Source organism: Melopsittacus undulatus, chromosome 2 (assembly GCF_012275295.1).
Source record: "Melopsittacus undulatus isolate bMelUnd1 chromosome 2, bMelUnd1.mat.Z, whole genome shotgun sequence".
NCBI classification, from domain to species: Eukaryota; Metazoa; Chordata; class Aves; order Psittaciformes; family Psittaculidae; genus Melopsittacus; species Melopsittacus undulatus.
In genome coordinates, this window is record NC_047528.1 from 67,484,085 (window position 1) to 67,501,989 (window position 17,905).

Consider the following 17,905-nt stretch of genomic DNA (forward strand, 5'->3'; position numbering starts at 1 on the left):
TGGCATTTGAACATCATGCTTACCTGAATATTCTCCCTTACATACACAGCATAGTCATCATTACTTAAGAAATCAGCTCGTTTCTTATAGGTCTGGGTCTCCGTTACAACAGCACCACTTGGCTGGAAAAAAATCCAAAATAAACGTAAAACAGTTACAAAATTACTAATAAATAAAATTATTAGTAGAGACTGAAGATAACCCACCAAGAAACACACACACTTAATACCTAAGTTGCATGTCAAAATGAGAAATGTCTTCAATAGGTCAACTCACAACATGGCTAACATCAATGGTCTACTTAAAAGTTTAGTTTCTGAAATAACTTGTCCAGGAATGTAGCTGCAAGTCTTAAAAACACATGAAACAAGCTGCAAGTTGCTTTTATGAAATCCATTTGCCAAAGAAAATTAGAACAAAGAGGAACTGCAAAAACAGTGGTAAATGGTAACTCCTAGCTAAAGTACACTACAAAACTTTTTGTTATATAATATAACAGGATCCAAAGTATTCCCTTAGAAAAACAAGCTGACAAAAAAAGTAAGATTGCAGTTATCAGGAATTATCCCTTTCACAACTAGACTTAAAAAGACAGAACTACTGCATTCCAGCTGTAATGAGACTTTACAGAACACTTGCTTTGAGGATGTTTTTTCCATTTGAGTCATCATACAACACAATTTCTCACTCCAGTACTTTTAAAAAAAAATATATTAGAATGCAATGCCAAGTTAATTTCCTCTAAAATATAATGCATTTCTTTCAATTACAAAATCTCACATGTGCCAGAAAACTCAACATCTCCTTAAACCTCCTTAAAAAAATAAACAGAAAGACAGAACTCCTTTCATTTTATTGGCAAAACCTTACTGAAATACTTCCTGAAAGTCAACAATAGAAGACCAATATAAATTAAAGCCATCACATTCAACAGACATTGTAAAGGTCTTTTTATCGCCAATACATGAGAATAGTTTTTAGAAAAAGCTGACTTTCTTTGTTCCATTTATTCACTAATTGCTCGGTCATTCCTTGCAGCTAATAACACATTTGCTTTTCAAGCCAAAGGAAGGTGGAGGGAGGATATGAAAAAAAAACATAAAAATGAAGAGTCCTTTACAAATATTACACTATAGCATTGACTACGTGAGATGAAACCGAGACCAACTATCATTGATACTTATAGCTACCATTACTGAAACAACTATCCGGATTTCACTCTTCCATTATGCTACTCTTATATACATATTTATGGATAGCTTGACTTCTTTTATGATATGCCTTAGAAGCATATGGCAAATGTCATCCTTGAAAGCTTGCAACAGCAAAACATCCTTGTACTCTAACCAAGTTCATAAAAGGAAAGAACTACAAAATTTGCAACCAGCTAGCATGACTTAGGTTTTAATAAGTTGATACTTACCACAGGGCAAGCAGCTTCAGCTTCTTCCACCTCCTCTACTATCTCCTCATCTGAATATTCATCAGAGATAGTATCAGCATCCGAGAGATCCGTAATTTGAACATCGGGGTGATCCAACAACCAGCCAACCAAGGCTTCCACTCCTAATACAGAAAAATACGAACTTATTCTGTCTTTAAGGGGTTCTCTAACATTCTTAAGATAGTATCCAGAAAGAGAAGTAATAATTGCTCCCTTATAAGCAGCATTTAATCTGCTCACAACTTGCCTTTTACAGAACCACAGAATCACAGAATCCCAAGGGTTGGAAGGGACCTCGAAAGATCATCTAGTCCAACCCCCCTGCAAGAGCAGGGTAACCTAGATAGAGTACATCATACAGGAACTTGTCCAGGCGGGCCTTGAATATCTCCAATGTAGGAAACTCCACAACCTCCCTGGGCAACCTGTTCCAGTACTCTCTCACAGTAAAGAAGTTCTTCCTGATGTTCAATTAAATGAAATACCTGGTAATCCAGAAGCACTTCCAGAGGTTCCAGACAGAGATTTTAGTGCAAATTCTATGTTTTTCCTAGGAAATCCCATTTCCATAAGTTGAACTACAATGGGGAGAGGTGGAATTGGAGACTGCTTGCGTTTCTTGGCTTTTGTGGGTCGGATATGCTGTACTGTGATGGGTGTTGTAGCTTCACTAGAGCTGCAGTCTTCAAACACTGGAGTTGAAGGATGTGTAGACTCTACAGCCAGATACTGGCATACTGCCAAAGCAGCAGCCTAAATGAGAACAAATAAATCAGTCCAAGTTGAAAAAAAGTGTATTTAGAATGTTTTTGTGCATGTGTGCATCTGAAATTAGGTTACTTGCCAAGAGGAGTTCAGTGACATATTTTAAAACCTATAGCTTAACAAGTTTCAACTGTAATATGAATCAGAAAGATTTATTTATTAGGTTACTTGGCAGAAAACAGACTCTACCTCAAGCTCTTGTTTGTCAAATATTGCTTTCACAGGTGATGGTTGTGTAGCGGCTGTCAAAAGTTGCTGTAGAAGAATCATTGGAGGCTGTGGTCCTTCAGGTGACATATCTCCAATGTCAGGAGAGGCAACTGCTCCATCCTCTTGAAACAGAAACATTATTTTAACCAAAACCATGTAAATCAATTGCAAGATTTATTCTGGGGTCTATTGGTCGATCAAAGATACTGTTGTCAATCCCGTATTTCTTCTCCACAGCAATCTCAGTTTAAGATCAAACCATGTGTACCACTGTCCCCATAAAAAGAAGCAAATGAGCAATTTGTAGATAAACAATATTTTTACTAAAATACATCTAGAACATGTTTAGCAGACACTGCTCAGTGAACAGTGAATTTGTGCAAATATCTTCTGAGTTCACCCTTTACAATAAGACTATTACGAAGAGGTCCTTTATACAAACAACCAACAATTTCACTGACCCCCAAATCATGGTGCATACTTTCTAGACTGAGTAATTTCCTCTTCTAATACACCTCTTAGGGAAGAGCTCCCTGTAGGTATTCACTGTCCCTTCAAAATAATTCGCCTTTTTTAATCAACTGGCTCATGATTCTGCAACTTCATATTTGATTTTGTGTTCTTTTTGACATAAATATTCATGTTGCCTAGATCTGTACTCCGGCTTTACTCCAGGCAAACTCTTTACCATGGCTGTCTCAGGGAAGTGTGCTCATTCTTCACCTAACTCCAACAAAAAGAAGTTCTCATATTTGAAGCAGTAACAGAACAGTTAATAGTCCTCATGTACTTATGCTGTTCTGGTTAAGAAAAAAAGTTCCACTCCTGGAAAATAAATCTGATCATTCTGTTCACTTAAAATTTAACAACCCTTAGAAAGATACAAATAAACTGAATATATTTAAAGACATTATAGGTTTTGCATATGCCTAAAAGATTAATATGAACTATAAGGGCATTAGTAGGTATCTTGAAAGGCAACAGAACTATTTTATTTACTTTGATATGTAGAGTGAATGTACAGATAGAATGAATTCAAATTATTAAAACTACAATTTTTAACCTTTTTAAGATTACACTTAAGACTCTGTAACCTGGTATTCATTTCACTGGAAACTGCAAAACATTTGGAATAAACGGAATAGCCAACTGAGAACTCATACTTTAAGCTCTGAGGAAGAAAAAGACTCCACTGCAAAAAAAAAATTTAAGATTTTTAAAATTAATTACAAAGCTTACTAACTATAGAAGACTTACAAATTTAGCTAACTCCAATATCTCAAGCTTCAAACACTTGATCCATTTAGACTTCCAAACCTAAGTTAAAAAGTCAAAATGCTTTTAATATCTAAGTTAAAAAGTCAAAATGCTTTTAATATCTAAGTTAAAAAGTCAAAATGCTTTTAATATCTAAGTTAAAAAGTCAAAATGCTTTTAATATCTAAGGTTAAAACATTCCTGATTTTGAATTTTTGATTTTTATTCTTTAGAGGGCAAACTGAATTTCTACCCTTCAAGTGCCATTAGCAAGGCTTATTGTCACATACTCTATCTACCACCTAAACAAACAGCAGTACACTCAGGTTGCATTTCAGAATACCTGCAGGGTTTAATACAGACTCCTGAACAGCTGGCTGAGACAAGATCTGCCTTAGTGTATCCTGGTGAGAAAGCAGAGCTCGGCCTGCTTTCAGTATGTACAGCTTTAATTGCTGGCATCGTAGCAGATCCAAATCCACTTGACCTATCAAAAATATAAAACAGCTGTTAGCACTAGGAATCTCTTGTATTAGAGAAGGCTATCATTCATACAACCTCAGCCCAAAGATCAGTTTACACCTTAACTCACTATGTGAAAGCTTGTGAAATACTGATGATATGAGGCAGTTCGAAAAGCACCTGGAAAAAAAGTCTGCACACATTCTGTGACCCATGATACTAAAAACACTGCCTTCCTACTTTTCATATTGTGAACAATCACAGAGCTGATGCACAGCACAATAGGCGCAGTAAAGATGGACCCAGATTTTAAATAATTCAGTACAAGAAGTCCAGCCCCAAACCTTATTTACATTTTGTCAGCAAAGTAAAATGGTATTTCACCTACAGTGCAGAGTAATTCATCTCTTAGCTAAGCTTGTCTCATAAATGCTATTATTCAATATTGACTAAGGAAAAAGCCAAGGTTCCAGAAAACCCTCTTTCTTATGTACATTTGCTGTTAGCGGTATCTTTCCAAAAGCATATCCATCTATTTAAAAACAAAACAAGAAACAAAAAAAGGAAAAAAATACTGTACCTGAAAGACCTTGATTGGGAGACTTCATTCTTTGTTTTTCTACTTTACTTCCAGCCAAGTTTACTAGTTGAGCCCAAATGGATAGCATAGGTTCAGTGAAAGGCAAGTTGTTCACGTTAAAAGCCACAACTGGAAGCTGGACAGTGGGGGAAGAACCAGACAAAAACAAGTTTAGATAAGCATTTTTGTAAAATTTTACAAAATCATTCAAAGTTTCAATGTTTATTAACTGACAAATGCTACTTTTTCTCTTCTTCAGTTAAACACAAATAAATATGCTCCTCTCATACAACAGCTATAAATCACATTGTCATGACTTGGGATTCTACCTTAAGTCAAATGACTTCAGCTCAAATCCCTTTTCTTTTCACCTCCTCAACAAATGAGGAAATGCCTTAAAGGCCCTACAGAGGTTCCCATGAGTACCATCTTAGATTTTCATTCAGAGCATTGTACACATTGGATGTTGACGTATTTACTGAATGAACAACAAATATTTTCTTTGCTTTCATATCAGAGTCTTAAACCATGCTCCTCCCTGTATTAAAGTCTCTACAAAATGAACTTACTGGTTTCAGCTGATTCAAAGGGCACACTCTACATGTTCGCATATCATAGAACTGTACAGTAATTTTCCCTTTTGGGGTGATGCGTGTCACTGTGCCTTCTCCAAATTCATCATGAACTACTTGTCCACCCAGTCTCAAGCGACTGTCTATGCCACCAATCACTGCTAGCACTGCCATTAGGCCTCCCACCTCTGGATTCTCAGTGTCAGGGAAGTAGTCATCCAACAGAGCCTAACAAAGAACAATAAAATTAACTGTAGGGAGAAAACATAATACTTCTACCTGCTTTAAAATACAAAGTTAATCACACATACTTAAATTTAAAAGTTACAACACATAAATACATATATATATACACACAAATAGAAAAATGGTTTTTAAATTAAGTTTAATATTGTTTACAAACATTTAATATTTATAATTTTAAAATAAATAATGCTAAAAAAAATGAGCTATTTTAAAACGTGGAAACTACCCCTTCTGACTGTTTTCCTGCAAAGATGTGGGTGATGGAGGTTAGCTGAGAGTTGATGTACTTGTTTATGAGTCCATTCCATTGGCCGAGTGAATGGAGCGTCCTCAGCAGTGCCACTATCTCTTCTGCTAAAGTACTACTGTGAGTGGCAGTTAGAGATGCTTGAGGTCGGGCCTTTCTCCTTCTCAGAGTAGATTCTGTAAAGACAAAACAATTGCACAACAGTTATGAATTTCATGCATACATTTTTTTTTATACATGAAAATAAGCCACTAACAGAAAATTTTTCTACCTCTGAGTAGCGGGATATCTGAAGAACAAGTACTAAGCAGGCTGCCTAAAAACCCAAACAGTTTTTCCACAAGAAATTTCATGTCTCTTGACCTTTCATTTTTATCCCAGGATGGAAGTACTGCTTTCAATAAATGTACAGCAAGTATCTAAAAAGAGAACAAAAATCGGTGTTATTCCATTCTAAGTCACCAAATATTAAAGAAACTTGAAAACATATTAAGTACAGAAGAAGGTTAGCTTTCCTTTGTAATTATTTCTATAATGCTGATTTCTTTCCAGCTGTGGAAATTAAGAGCTACTGATATTCAGTTTGCTAAGAAATATTCTAAAAGAAGTTGTGCCAGTTCCAAGTCAGTAACAATTTTATTGGCACATTAGTGAATCCAACCTCTTCAATACTCAGGACATTAGACAAATACACAGTTAGAAAGAATATAAATGACTGAAACACATAGGAAAGATAGTAATACAGAATGGAAAGGTTTGTTCATATTTCAGACTCAGATCTTAGTACTAAGATGTATTTCAGACTGAAAGTTTCCAACTGTTCTGCAACAAAGGTATGATAATCAAAAATTATGAGATATAAAGCTGAATAATATAAGGCGGCAAAAAAGCAACCACAGTGATATCCAAGAGCAGTTACTGTGAAAGAAGGGCCTCTGACATGTACAGAAGGAACTGGCTGGCATCTCTAAACCTAGACACTCAGTGTAGGACTGACAAACATGAGAAGGTGCAGTGCTGCAGTATCAAAGAGCAGAGGGGGCTGCATGTTCTGAACAGAAGTATTCCACATTTGGAGCTTCCTCATCTTCTACACATAAGACCAATACAGAGACCTCTCTTCTTCTAAACCTCTGTCAATAACATGTCTTTCTAAACTTCAGCATCTCATCTTTTTCTTGTTACTCTGTTAGATGCTGATACATCAGGAATGCTCATTGCTCTCCAGTATTCCCTGAACAGCACAGATAACTCTAATGCACTAGGGCCTGGATGATGACAGAAGTTTCATCACAGTAAAAATACTGGCAAGAATTTGATGGAGGATCACAAGAAGTTTACAGGCCTTTATGATACAAGGCTTTTAAAAAAATGTCTTATCAAGGAAAAGACTAAGACCTTTTGATCTCCAAGCCCTAAAACCTGGAAGAGTTATTCCATAATAAGGCTGCTTTTGAATCTCATGAAAAAGATGCTAAGGAAAGTAAAAAAAAAAAAAAAAAAAAAAAAGAGAGAATGAAGACAAAAGGGGAAAAGGGACAAAAGAAAAACAATACCAAAATAAGATGCAAAGGTGCAGCTTCTTAAGAAAGACTGTAACTAAACAATAACAACAGCTTGTTATGGAAGGAAGGGCAGTAAATAATACAGAATTTGTTAACTGTAAAATGAAATTGCACATTTTTCCTAATCATCTTCCTGTTATTCTTCTCTTTATGCAACTTCTAGGAAACATTATATGGGAGTTTCTAGAATACATTTTTGGAACACTTTTTTTTGACCTCTCATCTGTACAAAACTTTCAGGCTTTCACTAGAACCATGGAGCCTATAGTGCCCTGAAGGCTCAGAAACTTAACATGTTTTTTAAAACAATGAATTCTAAATGCAAGACAACAGGTTATCTTTTTCCCAATTAATTAATGTTTTTAATATTCACTTTTTTTCTACTTTTAAAGACACATAAAGTGTACTAAATTAATCACCTATCAAAATAATTCAGAAATACACACATTACCTGTCTCTGTAGTGAAGCAGCAGTGAAAGATTCATGCCCCTCAACAATTTTCATCAGCAAAGTTATCCACTGAGGTGTACTAAGAGTGCTGCACATCTGAGGCATGAGTGCTATACTTCGAATGAATCCCAACGTGCACCAACTCCTATGCTGTTCTTTATAAACTAATTTATTTGGCAAGGAAGCTAAAAATAAAAATACATATAACGGTTGACTTTTCCATCAGCTACATAATTCTCTATATACTACATGGGGAATTTTTGGACAAATCAGAACACTAAGCTTTAGAGCCTGTAATTAATTTTATTAGAAATGCCTTTAAAGCAATTCTCATACTCATACAGCTTCCTCATTTCAAAGTAGTTAACAGCATTACTTTTGAAATTAACAAAGAAGTTATGGAAATGAATAGGCATATCCAGTCATATTGTTGTCCCTAAACAGGAAAAAAAAACCTGTTAAGAAATACATTGTCCAAGTTAACCATACACATCCTGATGCTCCACATCTCATGTGTTTCTCCTGCTTTTATAATTATGTCATAATAATACTCAAGACCATTTATGTTGTCTTTGCTAACAATTAAGATTTTAAAAGCTCTGAAAATGCCTTTTCTATCCTTTGGCCTTAAAGGATTAAAAACTAGTAACAAAAGATTTACAAAATTACAAGACAAAGTACAAAACTGAAACACATAGCTGAATCAGACTGTTTCTACATAATGTACCTGATTTATCTATTGTTCCGCTTTCCACAAGCATACGGAGTAGACCACACAGAGTCCTAGTAGCATCACTTTGCATGACTTCAGCATGGACACCAGCAGAGAGACAAAGTGTCTGTAACAGGTTCACAGTACTTGTCAGCATCATGGAAGTAGGATGGAGATTCCTTTCAACTTGTTCTCCTTCTGAAGAGAGACAGAGAAGGCAAAGAAATGTATTGAGTTAAACTATTTCACAAAGACTTTTAAAAGAAACTAAGAATTTTTTTATAAATATTTCCTCTAAAATGATTTGACATTAAGAAGATTCCTCACCTCCAACTGCAACAGCAAAATATAAACCAGACATTTTGTGCAGAGATTTTCAAGCTATTCTCTAGCAGTACACAACTTAAAAGGAAATGCAGTGCCAAGAACCAGGGAAGCAGTGTGACTAGATGTATAATTAGGCCATATAAAAAATCACTGCAGAATGACATTAATGTATGCTAAAACATATATCTCCTGGTATCTGTAACTGAAACTATTTCAGTTGGGTAATACCGTTTTCTCTAGCCCATGAATATGCAACAAATGTGACACCATGCTCTCTACCCTCCTTTATCAGAGTAAAGCTATCTTAAGAAACATTCTGGTCAGAAATATACACCTATTAAATTAATCGTCTTTGGTGAAGCATTAATTTCCTATGAAAGAAGCTTTTTGATATTACAAGATACCAATTTTGGAATTCAATTAAAATCCTGCCTCTACTTTTATAAAAAAAATTGCTTTTTTACCAGAATCGTCTTCAGTGTCTGAATCCTCTGTTGTGGGCTGCGTTGCTGGTGGCGGCTCAGCTAGTTTGAGATCATATTTTCCCTCCTTCCCCATTCTGTAAGAATTTGTACTTCCGGTGTCCCACTGTACTCTAATCCAGCCATCTTCTCCCAGTTCTCCAATCACACGACCCAAACCTGGAGTGGGTCCATCCTGACAAAAGAGAGGGGCTCAAAGTTACACAATCAACAACACTAATTCATACTCAAAATTCGTAAAATAATAATGCAGTTACTCTTTTTTGCTGCTAAACTAATAGTTAGGCAGTAAACATTCAACAATGTTTCAAAATCCAGCATAAAGCTGAAAAGCACTTCACAGTCTTCAAAAGAAGCAACCTCAGTGAACCACAGCAACACTCAATGTTTAGATCTGTTTCACTATGTACTACGTAGGTGCCACACACATCTAGTTGTAAGTGTATGACACTACTGAAGCATAGAAGTGACTCAATTTCCTCTTAAAACATTAATCAGAACAGTCTTACTAAAAAGAATTTTCATCTCTGAAAATTAAGTTAAACAAATAATTAATACATTTTCTGTCAATTCTCCAAGTCTTTGAAAGGTAAAGTGACCTTTAAAGTTTGAACATTAAATTCACATACATTCCACTGAACAGACTTTAGATTTTAACACAGCCAAATCTGTATGAAGGAAGTTGTACCTGATCACCCCATTTCCAGTCTACCCCTCTCACCACTCTGGTACCAATTTTCATCATGGCTGCCAGCTCTGGTCCAGAAACAGGGAGTTGAACAGGTGTAGTCTCCTTTCTTGATTCTTCCAGGACTGTGGCAGAAGCTCCATGAGAAGAGGCAATCATATCTTCTTCAATGTTATCAGAACTAGGTCCTAAATAAGAAAAAGCATGAAAAAAAATTTAAAACCAGCTGTGTTTATATGCATATATACATATGCAAAACTTTAAGGCACATAAGGTTTGCAATATAAAAGCAGTAACAAATAGGAAAGCTGAATTAACAGGTGATGCAGTCAGATGAGCTTTTAGGAAACTATGATGTAATTGCTTTGAATACACAGGACTCTAAATACTTAATTTTAAACACAGTAAGAAACAAAATAAGGTAGATATATTATAATAACAAGTCCAGTGGCTAAATGGTTCTACTAACAGAATTTTTTGGTAAAATCTTCCTATGAGCATTCCAGTTAAGTACAAGTTATAACCAAAGGTACTATCAAAAAAAAAAAAAAAAAAAATAGGGTAACTTGAATCCTAGCAAAACACATCACAGAACTTCTTATAGCAGAACAAACAAAGGGTTTTCCAGCTTAAAAATGCAGACTGGGAATGGCTTTAATAGGTAGAACAAATGAACCTGAATGAGTAGGGAGTAGGCACTTCCTAATGTTTCAATTTAAAATTTTCCATTTTAAATTTATCTATAATGTTTCCATCAAAATTACACTATCATTCCTAAATTCTAGCAAGGGATGGCTAAAGCAAAGGTTTAGGAAGAAAACTGTGACTGAATAAAGGCTATTGTCAAATTAACTTCCTTCTCAATCATGCTTACAGATGCAGATAAATACGGTTTTTATACTGGGGGTAAAAGTAAACATCATTATGTACTACCTTTCAGAAACAAAGTAATTATGTAGTTTGGGAACACCAACAGGGAAAAAATACAGATTTACAAAACATGTGCTTTCTTCCAAACAAGATCTCATACCTATCAGCCGCAGAGTTGTTTGTGTCAATGCTAGCATGCCAGAATTAAGGAGGAGACTCAAGGTATTTGCACCATGCTGCAGAGTCAGCATGTTGAGCATGACCAGCAGAAAACGTGCTTGTGGAATAGTTCCAAGACTTGGTCCTGCTGGATTTTCATTAGTAATTGTTTGTAGAGGAACAGGCTGCACACCTAATTCAAGAGTAATACAAATAACAAAGTCAGTTAACATTTGGGAACTATGGTAAAATAGGTTATGGAATAACTTAATTGATGGTTTGAAATATCTGAATTCCATGCTTCACTTTAAGAAATTACAAGCTGAAGTTCCAAGAAACTTTGAATTTTTAGAATTTAGATGTTAATGGTGAAATATTACAAATGAGTAATAAATCACCTCCTGCTGGAAAACCAGGAATACTCTTAAACACTGAAAACTGAGTTAAGGAGGTTGGGGAGGGGAGCACACAGTGACACGCGGACAGACAGAAAGTCAAAGTAATCCTCAGTAAAAAACAAAGGAACTGATTTTAGGATCCCAACTATTAAGAACTTAAAAAAAAAAAAAAAACAACAAACTGCAACAGTACTCACTTAAAATACTTTTCTCCCCAGCCAACATCAAAAAATTAGATTTACCTAGTTCTTTAAATTTTGCACTGGCATCTAGCAAGATGTTCCGGACATTCTGAATAGCCCACGCATACAACTTCCCAAAAGTTACTTCTAGCAGCATTCTGTTAAATGGTGGGATCAGATCAACATCCTTCAAGCAGTCAGTAAGAGGCTCTCTTCATAGAAAAACAACAACAACAAAATATGTTTTGGGTTTTTTTTCTTACTGAAGAATTGTGAAAGCAAAAGCAACAAAAAGGTTTACCCTATATTGGCTCCTTCTGGAATAAGCCTCTGCCATCCACAGAACATAGCATACTGCACAGATGGAAGCAAAAAATTTTTTGCTGCCAATTTCAGAATAGTATCTATTCCCTCCAGACGAACTTCTGCTCTTTCCAACTGCAAAAGAGGGAAAAAAAAAGAAAATTGTCATATTTATGTAAACCGCTAACACATGCAATCCCATTTTCATACATTTTACCTGTTTTAATAAACATTTTCTCATTTTTTCTACATCCACCGGCTCTTCTTTAAGCGCAAATTCAACAATAGTGTTAAGAAGGGCAGACTGTGGATACAAGCCTTGGACATTCTGCTTCAGCCATTTGTATTTGTGGACACCTGTAACTGTACTCAGAAGTGGCTGCCACTTATCCTGCAAAACAGGGAGGCAGAATCTTAAACATTTTAAACAACTTAATTTTAAATAACTGAAAATGTAAGTTACTTCATGTAAAGCCATATTCAAATTTAAAACAGTTGAGGAACTTCTTCAAAGCCAGGAAAAAGCTTTGTATTATTTGCAATTCATTCTCTTGTTTACTATTGCTTCATAAAATTTTGAGTGCATTAATGCTCAAAAAAATAGGAAGTAACCCATCAAAATCTTTTATTTTGAAATTAAGCTTTATCTGGAAACTTCTAAGACTACCTAAAAATTATAGACAGTATACTTACATAGTCTAAATATGCAGTACATAGAATTGTTTTAGGAATTATTCCAGGTCTCACTAAAAGAGTGCACCGTATTTAAGTATATAACCTAAACGCCATTATCAGAATGTTAAACGTCAAGTTATAACAATCATGCTTTAGCTTATATTTTTTCCTCTTGTTAATTTTATTCACAAGACTGAGTCAGTATCTGATATGCTACCTTGGGTGATTTGATTGGTATGGGTCTTTTATCTATAGGTACAGGACTATGAGGTACCACGCAGGATTCTTCTAAATCACTCTCTTCATTTCCGATTTTGGATTCTTCCACATCAGCAGATTCAGATTTTTTTGGCACTATAAACAAAAATTACATTCTTTCACGTAATCTGATAACATTTTACAGTGTCACATTTTTAGGTTTGCATGATTAACCTAATTTAAGACCTGCCTGTAATAAAATGGAAATGTACTCTTGGTGAACAATATGTCCAACTATTATTAAATTAGCTCTGTAATATCTGCAACATGCTTTTATCTCTAAAAAAACAACTTCAAAAGCACTTTGCTGAACGTTCACCATATTATTTCAAGTTAAAACAGTTCTCCAACTACACTCATTTAATAAAATACAATATTTGATAAGATTCTATTTCTAGTTAGACTCTACTAAAACCAGTTCAGAAGGACTGATACTGATGGATCATCTTTAATATGTCGGAACACAAAGAAGGCTGCCTCACCTCTTGTCTGACTGTTCTTGCTTAGGAACTGACACGTAGCCATTGATTTAGAAAACTTCATGAAAATGCATCAGAAAGCAAACGGCTTTGATACTTCAGCTAACAAGCCTCAAATATAGCGCAGCAAACCTTGGAATGAGACTGATTTTCATTGTTTCAAAGAAAATACATTAATGTCACCTTACCTCTTTTTTTCCTTTTTTCTCTAATTATTTTCTGAGCTACCCTCCTCCATCGGGGCAAGGAACTCAGAAGTTTAAATTTAGACATTATAGAGAGATCATTGCAAACTGCAGGACGTAATTCATTGAATAAGAATCTCAAACGTTCAATGACAGGAGCACAAACTTCCTTGTAAGAACGTCCTTGTTCTTGATGGGTCTAGAAATGGCATTGAAAGATTAGGTTACCATTTAATATTCAACAAAATGAACAATATGTAACTTATTAATAAAACACTTAAAACAATCTGAACTTCAGCAGCTACAAGGCTTACCTTTATCAGTGAGCATTTTGCTTGGTAGACAACACGACACACATCCACTACAGATTTTGGTAAGGTTTTGTGCTTTACCTGGTCAACTCCAAGGGTACCAGGATGAACAAGAGACAGCGCTATGTGACCTTAATGGGAAAAGACAATCTCTAAATATGCGTTTCCAAAATCATCCATAGCAGAGTTTAAACTAGTCCAAGATGTATTCTGGGACAGCTATACCACAAGCCTACCTACCCAAATCTTCATGCTTCAGAAGACAACATAATAACAAACGTCCTACTTCTTCCACAGGATGCTCAGGAGGGAATGTGATTGGTGTTGTTAAGTGACACTGTTTACAGTATCTCTCTATTTGACACAAGAAGTCCTACAAAAACACACAACAGCTTCTGTTTAACTTTGGTTTTAAGTAAAATGAAATGACCTAAAATACTGCAGCCAGCATTTAAATAACACTGAATAACCTCCATAATCTGAACTAACAGGTGAAGTGAGATACAACACATACTATGCGCTTTTTAATACACAGGAATTACAACTCAATATTGCAAAGAATACCCTTTATCATTCTTGTACAAAGAACAACATGGCTCAAACAATAAAGCTACTACTGCCTTTATATTTTTCTGACATAGTCAGGTCACCTAAGACAATTTTTAATTCTCTTCTAGCTCATCTTATTGCTATGTTATTTTCCCAATGACTTATTTGAGGGTTTTGATAAAGGAACTGAACTCAACAGGTTCAAAAACCTGAAGGTACTATAGAAGACGGCAATCATGTAAACTTTAGTGGGTTTCATAATGCCCGTGAGTCCAGCTAAGTGAAACCTGAACCCTAAGGCACAAAGGGACTTCAGGGCGTACATGTACCTGACAAACAAAATACATTTGAACTTTGGCAAAGAAAACTCCATCTTGGTTCAACTGAAGGTGAGCAGGGTCTGTCAATACTACTAAAACTTGACATAGAAAGTAATGAATTTTTTTTTTGTAAGAATACATTTATGTTTTTTAGTTCTACCACTCAAAAATTCATAAGAAGAAACTGTACTAAGTGAGATAGGCAAATTTTATCCATTAGTATTACTCAACCACTCCTTTCACTAAAAGTAATTCTGAAATAACTTTTTCAACTATTTTGCTATAACTTAAGGAAATTTTGACCGACAAAACTGTTTCAGGCTGTCATTGTCACCCTTCAGCAACATTTTTTGTGAACAGAATTACTGAAGGCTTACCTTTACAGTGTGATCCTGAATATTATTATCTGCAATAGCTTGGAGAAAAGGCTGTGAATGGTCACTCAAAGTTAATCGATGTGTATATAGTTTTGATTTGTTTGGGGTAGTGTTACCAGGTGAACTGCAATGGTCTTCATCTTTTTCCTCATTATAACTATAATGAATCTGACTAGTTTGCAAGCCTCCAGAAAAGATAGATGACTTCAACCATTCTAAAAGAAAGGAAACACACATGTATATTCTGATGAAAGACTAAGCTATCAACACTTAACAATTCCCTCAAATAAAATAGCCTTCAAACAAGGTTTAGCAGCCCTTCCATTTGATGAAAATTTTTCACAAGAAGAAAAAAAAAAAAGGAGGGGGGGCCTGCAACTGAGAAACAATTAAGTAACAGGGCAGCCATCACCTGTTCAGAGATAATAGGGTCTTAGCTATTTTTCTGTGATTAATATTGAATTATACCATCTATTCACCAAACTAAGATACCCAACAAGATAGACTCCACCACCAGATGCTTCAGGGACTCTTAATTGAACACAGATTGTGAGGTAACTGTGCTATACAGTCTCCTGTCTCTTACAGTATACTATCTTCCATATGACAAAAAATATGGGTATTTAACTCTTTAAAATTATCTAATCCCCATTTCAGTCTTTCTACCTTAGTGGACCTTGATGAGTGTGGTAATTAACATCACAAATAAAGAACTTCCGGAGAAGACAGCAAGACCGAAGAGGTGATAGATTCCAAATTAACTTATTTGGCCTTTTTATTGCATGCTTTCCCTAGTATTTATCACTTATTTAAGCTTAAAATGAGGTTCTGCTTACTGGCACATTCAACTTCCAGAGGCGAAAGTGGTGTGCTCATTGCCAGGTAGGAAGCATGCAGTCCAAGGAGAAGACCCAAATTCCTTTCAGTGTCTATTAGAGGTGATGACAAAGTGCTGATATCTGGCGTTGTAATCACTTCCTGGTCAGACTAATTAAAAGAAATACTAGTTGAAAGCTAGAACTGAGCTCCAACAAGGATTCTCATATCAAAGCAGTACTTTACTTTGGAAGGTATGTATCCGTTAACACATAACATTTTTACCTCCATATAGTGGCCAACACAGAAGGCATGCATTGATTCCCGTGTGTCTTCAAACTGCAAAGCTGCTTCCAAAGCAACAACTGGGTCCTCACCTGCAAACTGAGCTAATGCAAGAATGAGGTAGTCAGTATAATATCTAAAAAGCTGTTAATCTAATCTAGTTTTGAAACAGAAGTAATCTGTGTTTTCAATTCAGATGCTGATTCTCACCAAGTATGCTACTGCCAGTTAAAGACTGGGTTTGGAAGTCCTTTATATCATACACTTTCCCATCAATCACTGTCCAAAATCCTCCATCTTTGTTATGGTTCTCTAGATCAGCTTTACGTATAAGTGTCACCTCCTCATTATTTCTGCAACTCTGGCCAGTAAAAAATGAACCTACAGGTATGAAACAGAATAGAGAAATTATCAGCAGAAAAACAAAGTTTTTTTGAACATTCTTTAAATAGTTGCCTAACCAAATTCTTCACTTCTGTTCAAAGGCTGAAGGCTTTCAATATGCTCAGAAGTCAAAGGGCTATTAATATTTTCCTGTCTACATACCATGCAATTAAATTGTCTTTATGCTGTATTCTTTTATGAACTAATCTCCAATGTGACATCATCAAAAAAACCTAGCAATGCCAAACTATACAGCTGTTTTGTTTGGACGTATAGCAGAACAAACGTTGAAGGGACAACAGACTATGGCAGTGATTTGGCAGAACAAACTACTGCAGTTTTATTATATGCTTGCCTACAAGGCATTGGCCGTATCTTTAGTCTAAATCCGGATCATTTTTTTATATGAAAGAATGAAGGTTACATACGTGTTACAACTCCTTCCATCTACATACAAGTAAACTATTTCAAACCAAATGTTGTTTCATCCAGGCAAGAAACAATCATGTTTGCACACACGCATCATTATATCAGTTTTCTCTGTTAAGACCAGTAACTGAATTTTCAGTTTTTGCTCTCCCCAACACGCTACTGCCTAGCAGTGTGACATTTGGCTCTCTTAAGTTATGCCAACCATATTTCATTCTTCTCTCCACCAGTAAAATGCTTACAGTCCGAAATGCTCATTTTTAACTTCTCTTTTCATCCCAGACACAGCTCTATATTAAACTGCCCTAGGTAAAGAAAACTTCCTTATTTCAAAGCTTTCACATTACTCTCCATTTACATTACAGATAGAATTTAGTAACAAGATGCACAGATATACCACTCCTGTTTTCACTACAACTTTTCACACTCAAAATTACCTGAACTACTTAATTTAAAAAATTGCATTTGTACTCTGCTTAATCTCATCTCTATATATAACTTCCTTAAGAATTCACAAGCAGAAATAAATACTGATGTATGAATTGATTAATAAAAATTTGTACTATAAAGTAGAATTCCCTTCCCAAGAGCAGCCCATGAACAGTCACCAATTTTATATAGCTATTTTATGAAAACATAAATAAACAACCCAGATGGGTTTGTACATACCCATTATTCCTGGCCATGCTAAATCCTCATTGTCATCTCTTTCCTTTCCAGGGGCTAAATGGTTAAATCTATCTAGATGTTCAAGCAAGCCAGCTAACAGAGGGATAGCACCAGCTTCCTGCATTAATCCAGCATTTTTACTGAGAAGTAGCACTACAGAAACCACCAATTCTGGAAGAAGAATGCCTAGAACACAAAAAAACCCAGAAGTAAATCACCAAGCAATACATTCTGCCTTCAAGTACTGC

The 17,905-nt window shown here is 35.5% G+C and overlaps 1 protein-coding gene across 2 annotated transcripts in view; it reads right to left on the minus strand.

Annotated features, from left to right (window-relative positions):
• HERC2 (HECT and RLD domain containing E3 ubiquitin protein ligase 2) overlaps positions 1–17,905 on the minus strand; it is a 107,353-nt gene that overhangs the window by 44,809 nt on the left and 44,639 nt on the right. For both annotated transcript variants that reach the window (XM_013129594.2, XM_005151396.4), the window contains 26 exons: positions 17,658–17,843; positions 16,386–16,556; positions 16,176–16,279; positions 15,911–16,061; positions 15,075–15,289; positions 14,069–14,201; positions 13,832–13,959; positions 13,521–13,716; positions 12,813–12,949; positions 12,138–12,311; positions 11,919–12,055; positions 11,678–11,829; positions 11,039–11,230; positions 10,009–10,196; positions 9,303–9,495; positions 8,527–8,709; positions 7,800–7,984; positions 6,055–6,202; positions 5,763–5,959; positions 5,288–5,518; positions 4,719–4,854; positions 4,020–4,163; positions 2,399–2,541; positions 1,930–2,197; positions 1,424–1,566; positions 24–122 (listed from right to left, as the gene is read on the minus strand). In XM_013129594.2, the coding sequence (XP_012985048.2) occupies positions 24–122; positions 1,424–1,566; positions 1,930–2,197; positions 2,399–2,541; positions 4,020–4,163; positions 4,719–4,854; positions 5,288–5,518; positions 5,763–5,959; positions 6,055–6,202; positions 7,800–7,984; positions 8,527–8,709; positions 9,303–9,495; positions 10,009–10,196; positions 11,039–11,230; positions 11,678–11,829; positions 11,919–12,055; positions 12,138–12,311; positions 12,813–12,949; positions 13,521–13,716; positions 13,832–13,959; positions 14,069–14,201; positions 15,075–15,289; positions 15,911–16,061; positions 16,176–16,279; positions 16,386–16,556; positions 17,658–17,843 (4,334 nt within the window). The remainder of the gene's footprint in view (positions 1–23; positions 123–1,423; positions 1,567–1,929; positions 2,198–2,398; positions 2,542–4,019; positions 4,164–4,718; positions 4,855–5,287; positions 5,519–5,762; positions 5,960–6,054; positions 6,203–7,799; positions 7,985–8,526; positions 8,710–9,302; positions 9,496–10,008; positions 10,197–11,038; positions 11,231–11,677; positions 11,830–11,918; positions 12,056–12,137; positions 12,312–12,812; positions 12,950–13,520; positions 13,717–13,831; positions 13,960–14,068; positions 14,202–15,074; positions 15,290–15,910; positions 16,062–16,175; positions 16,280–16,385; positions 16,557–17,657; positions 17,844–17,905) is intronic.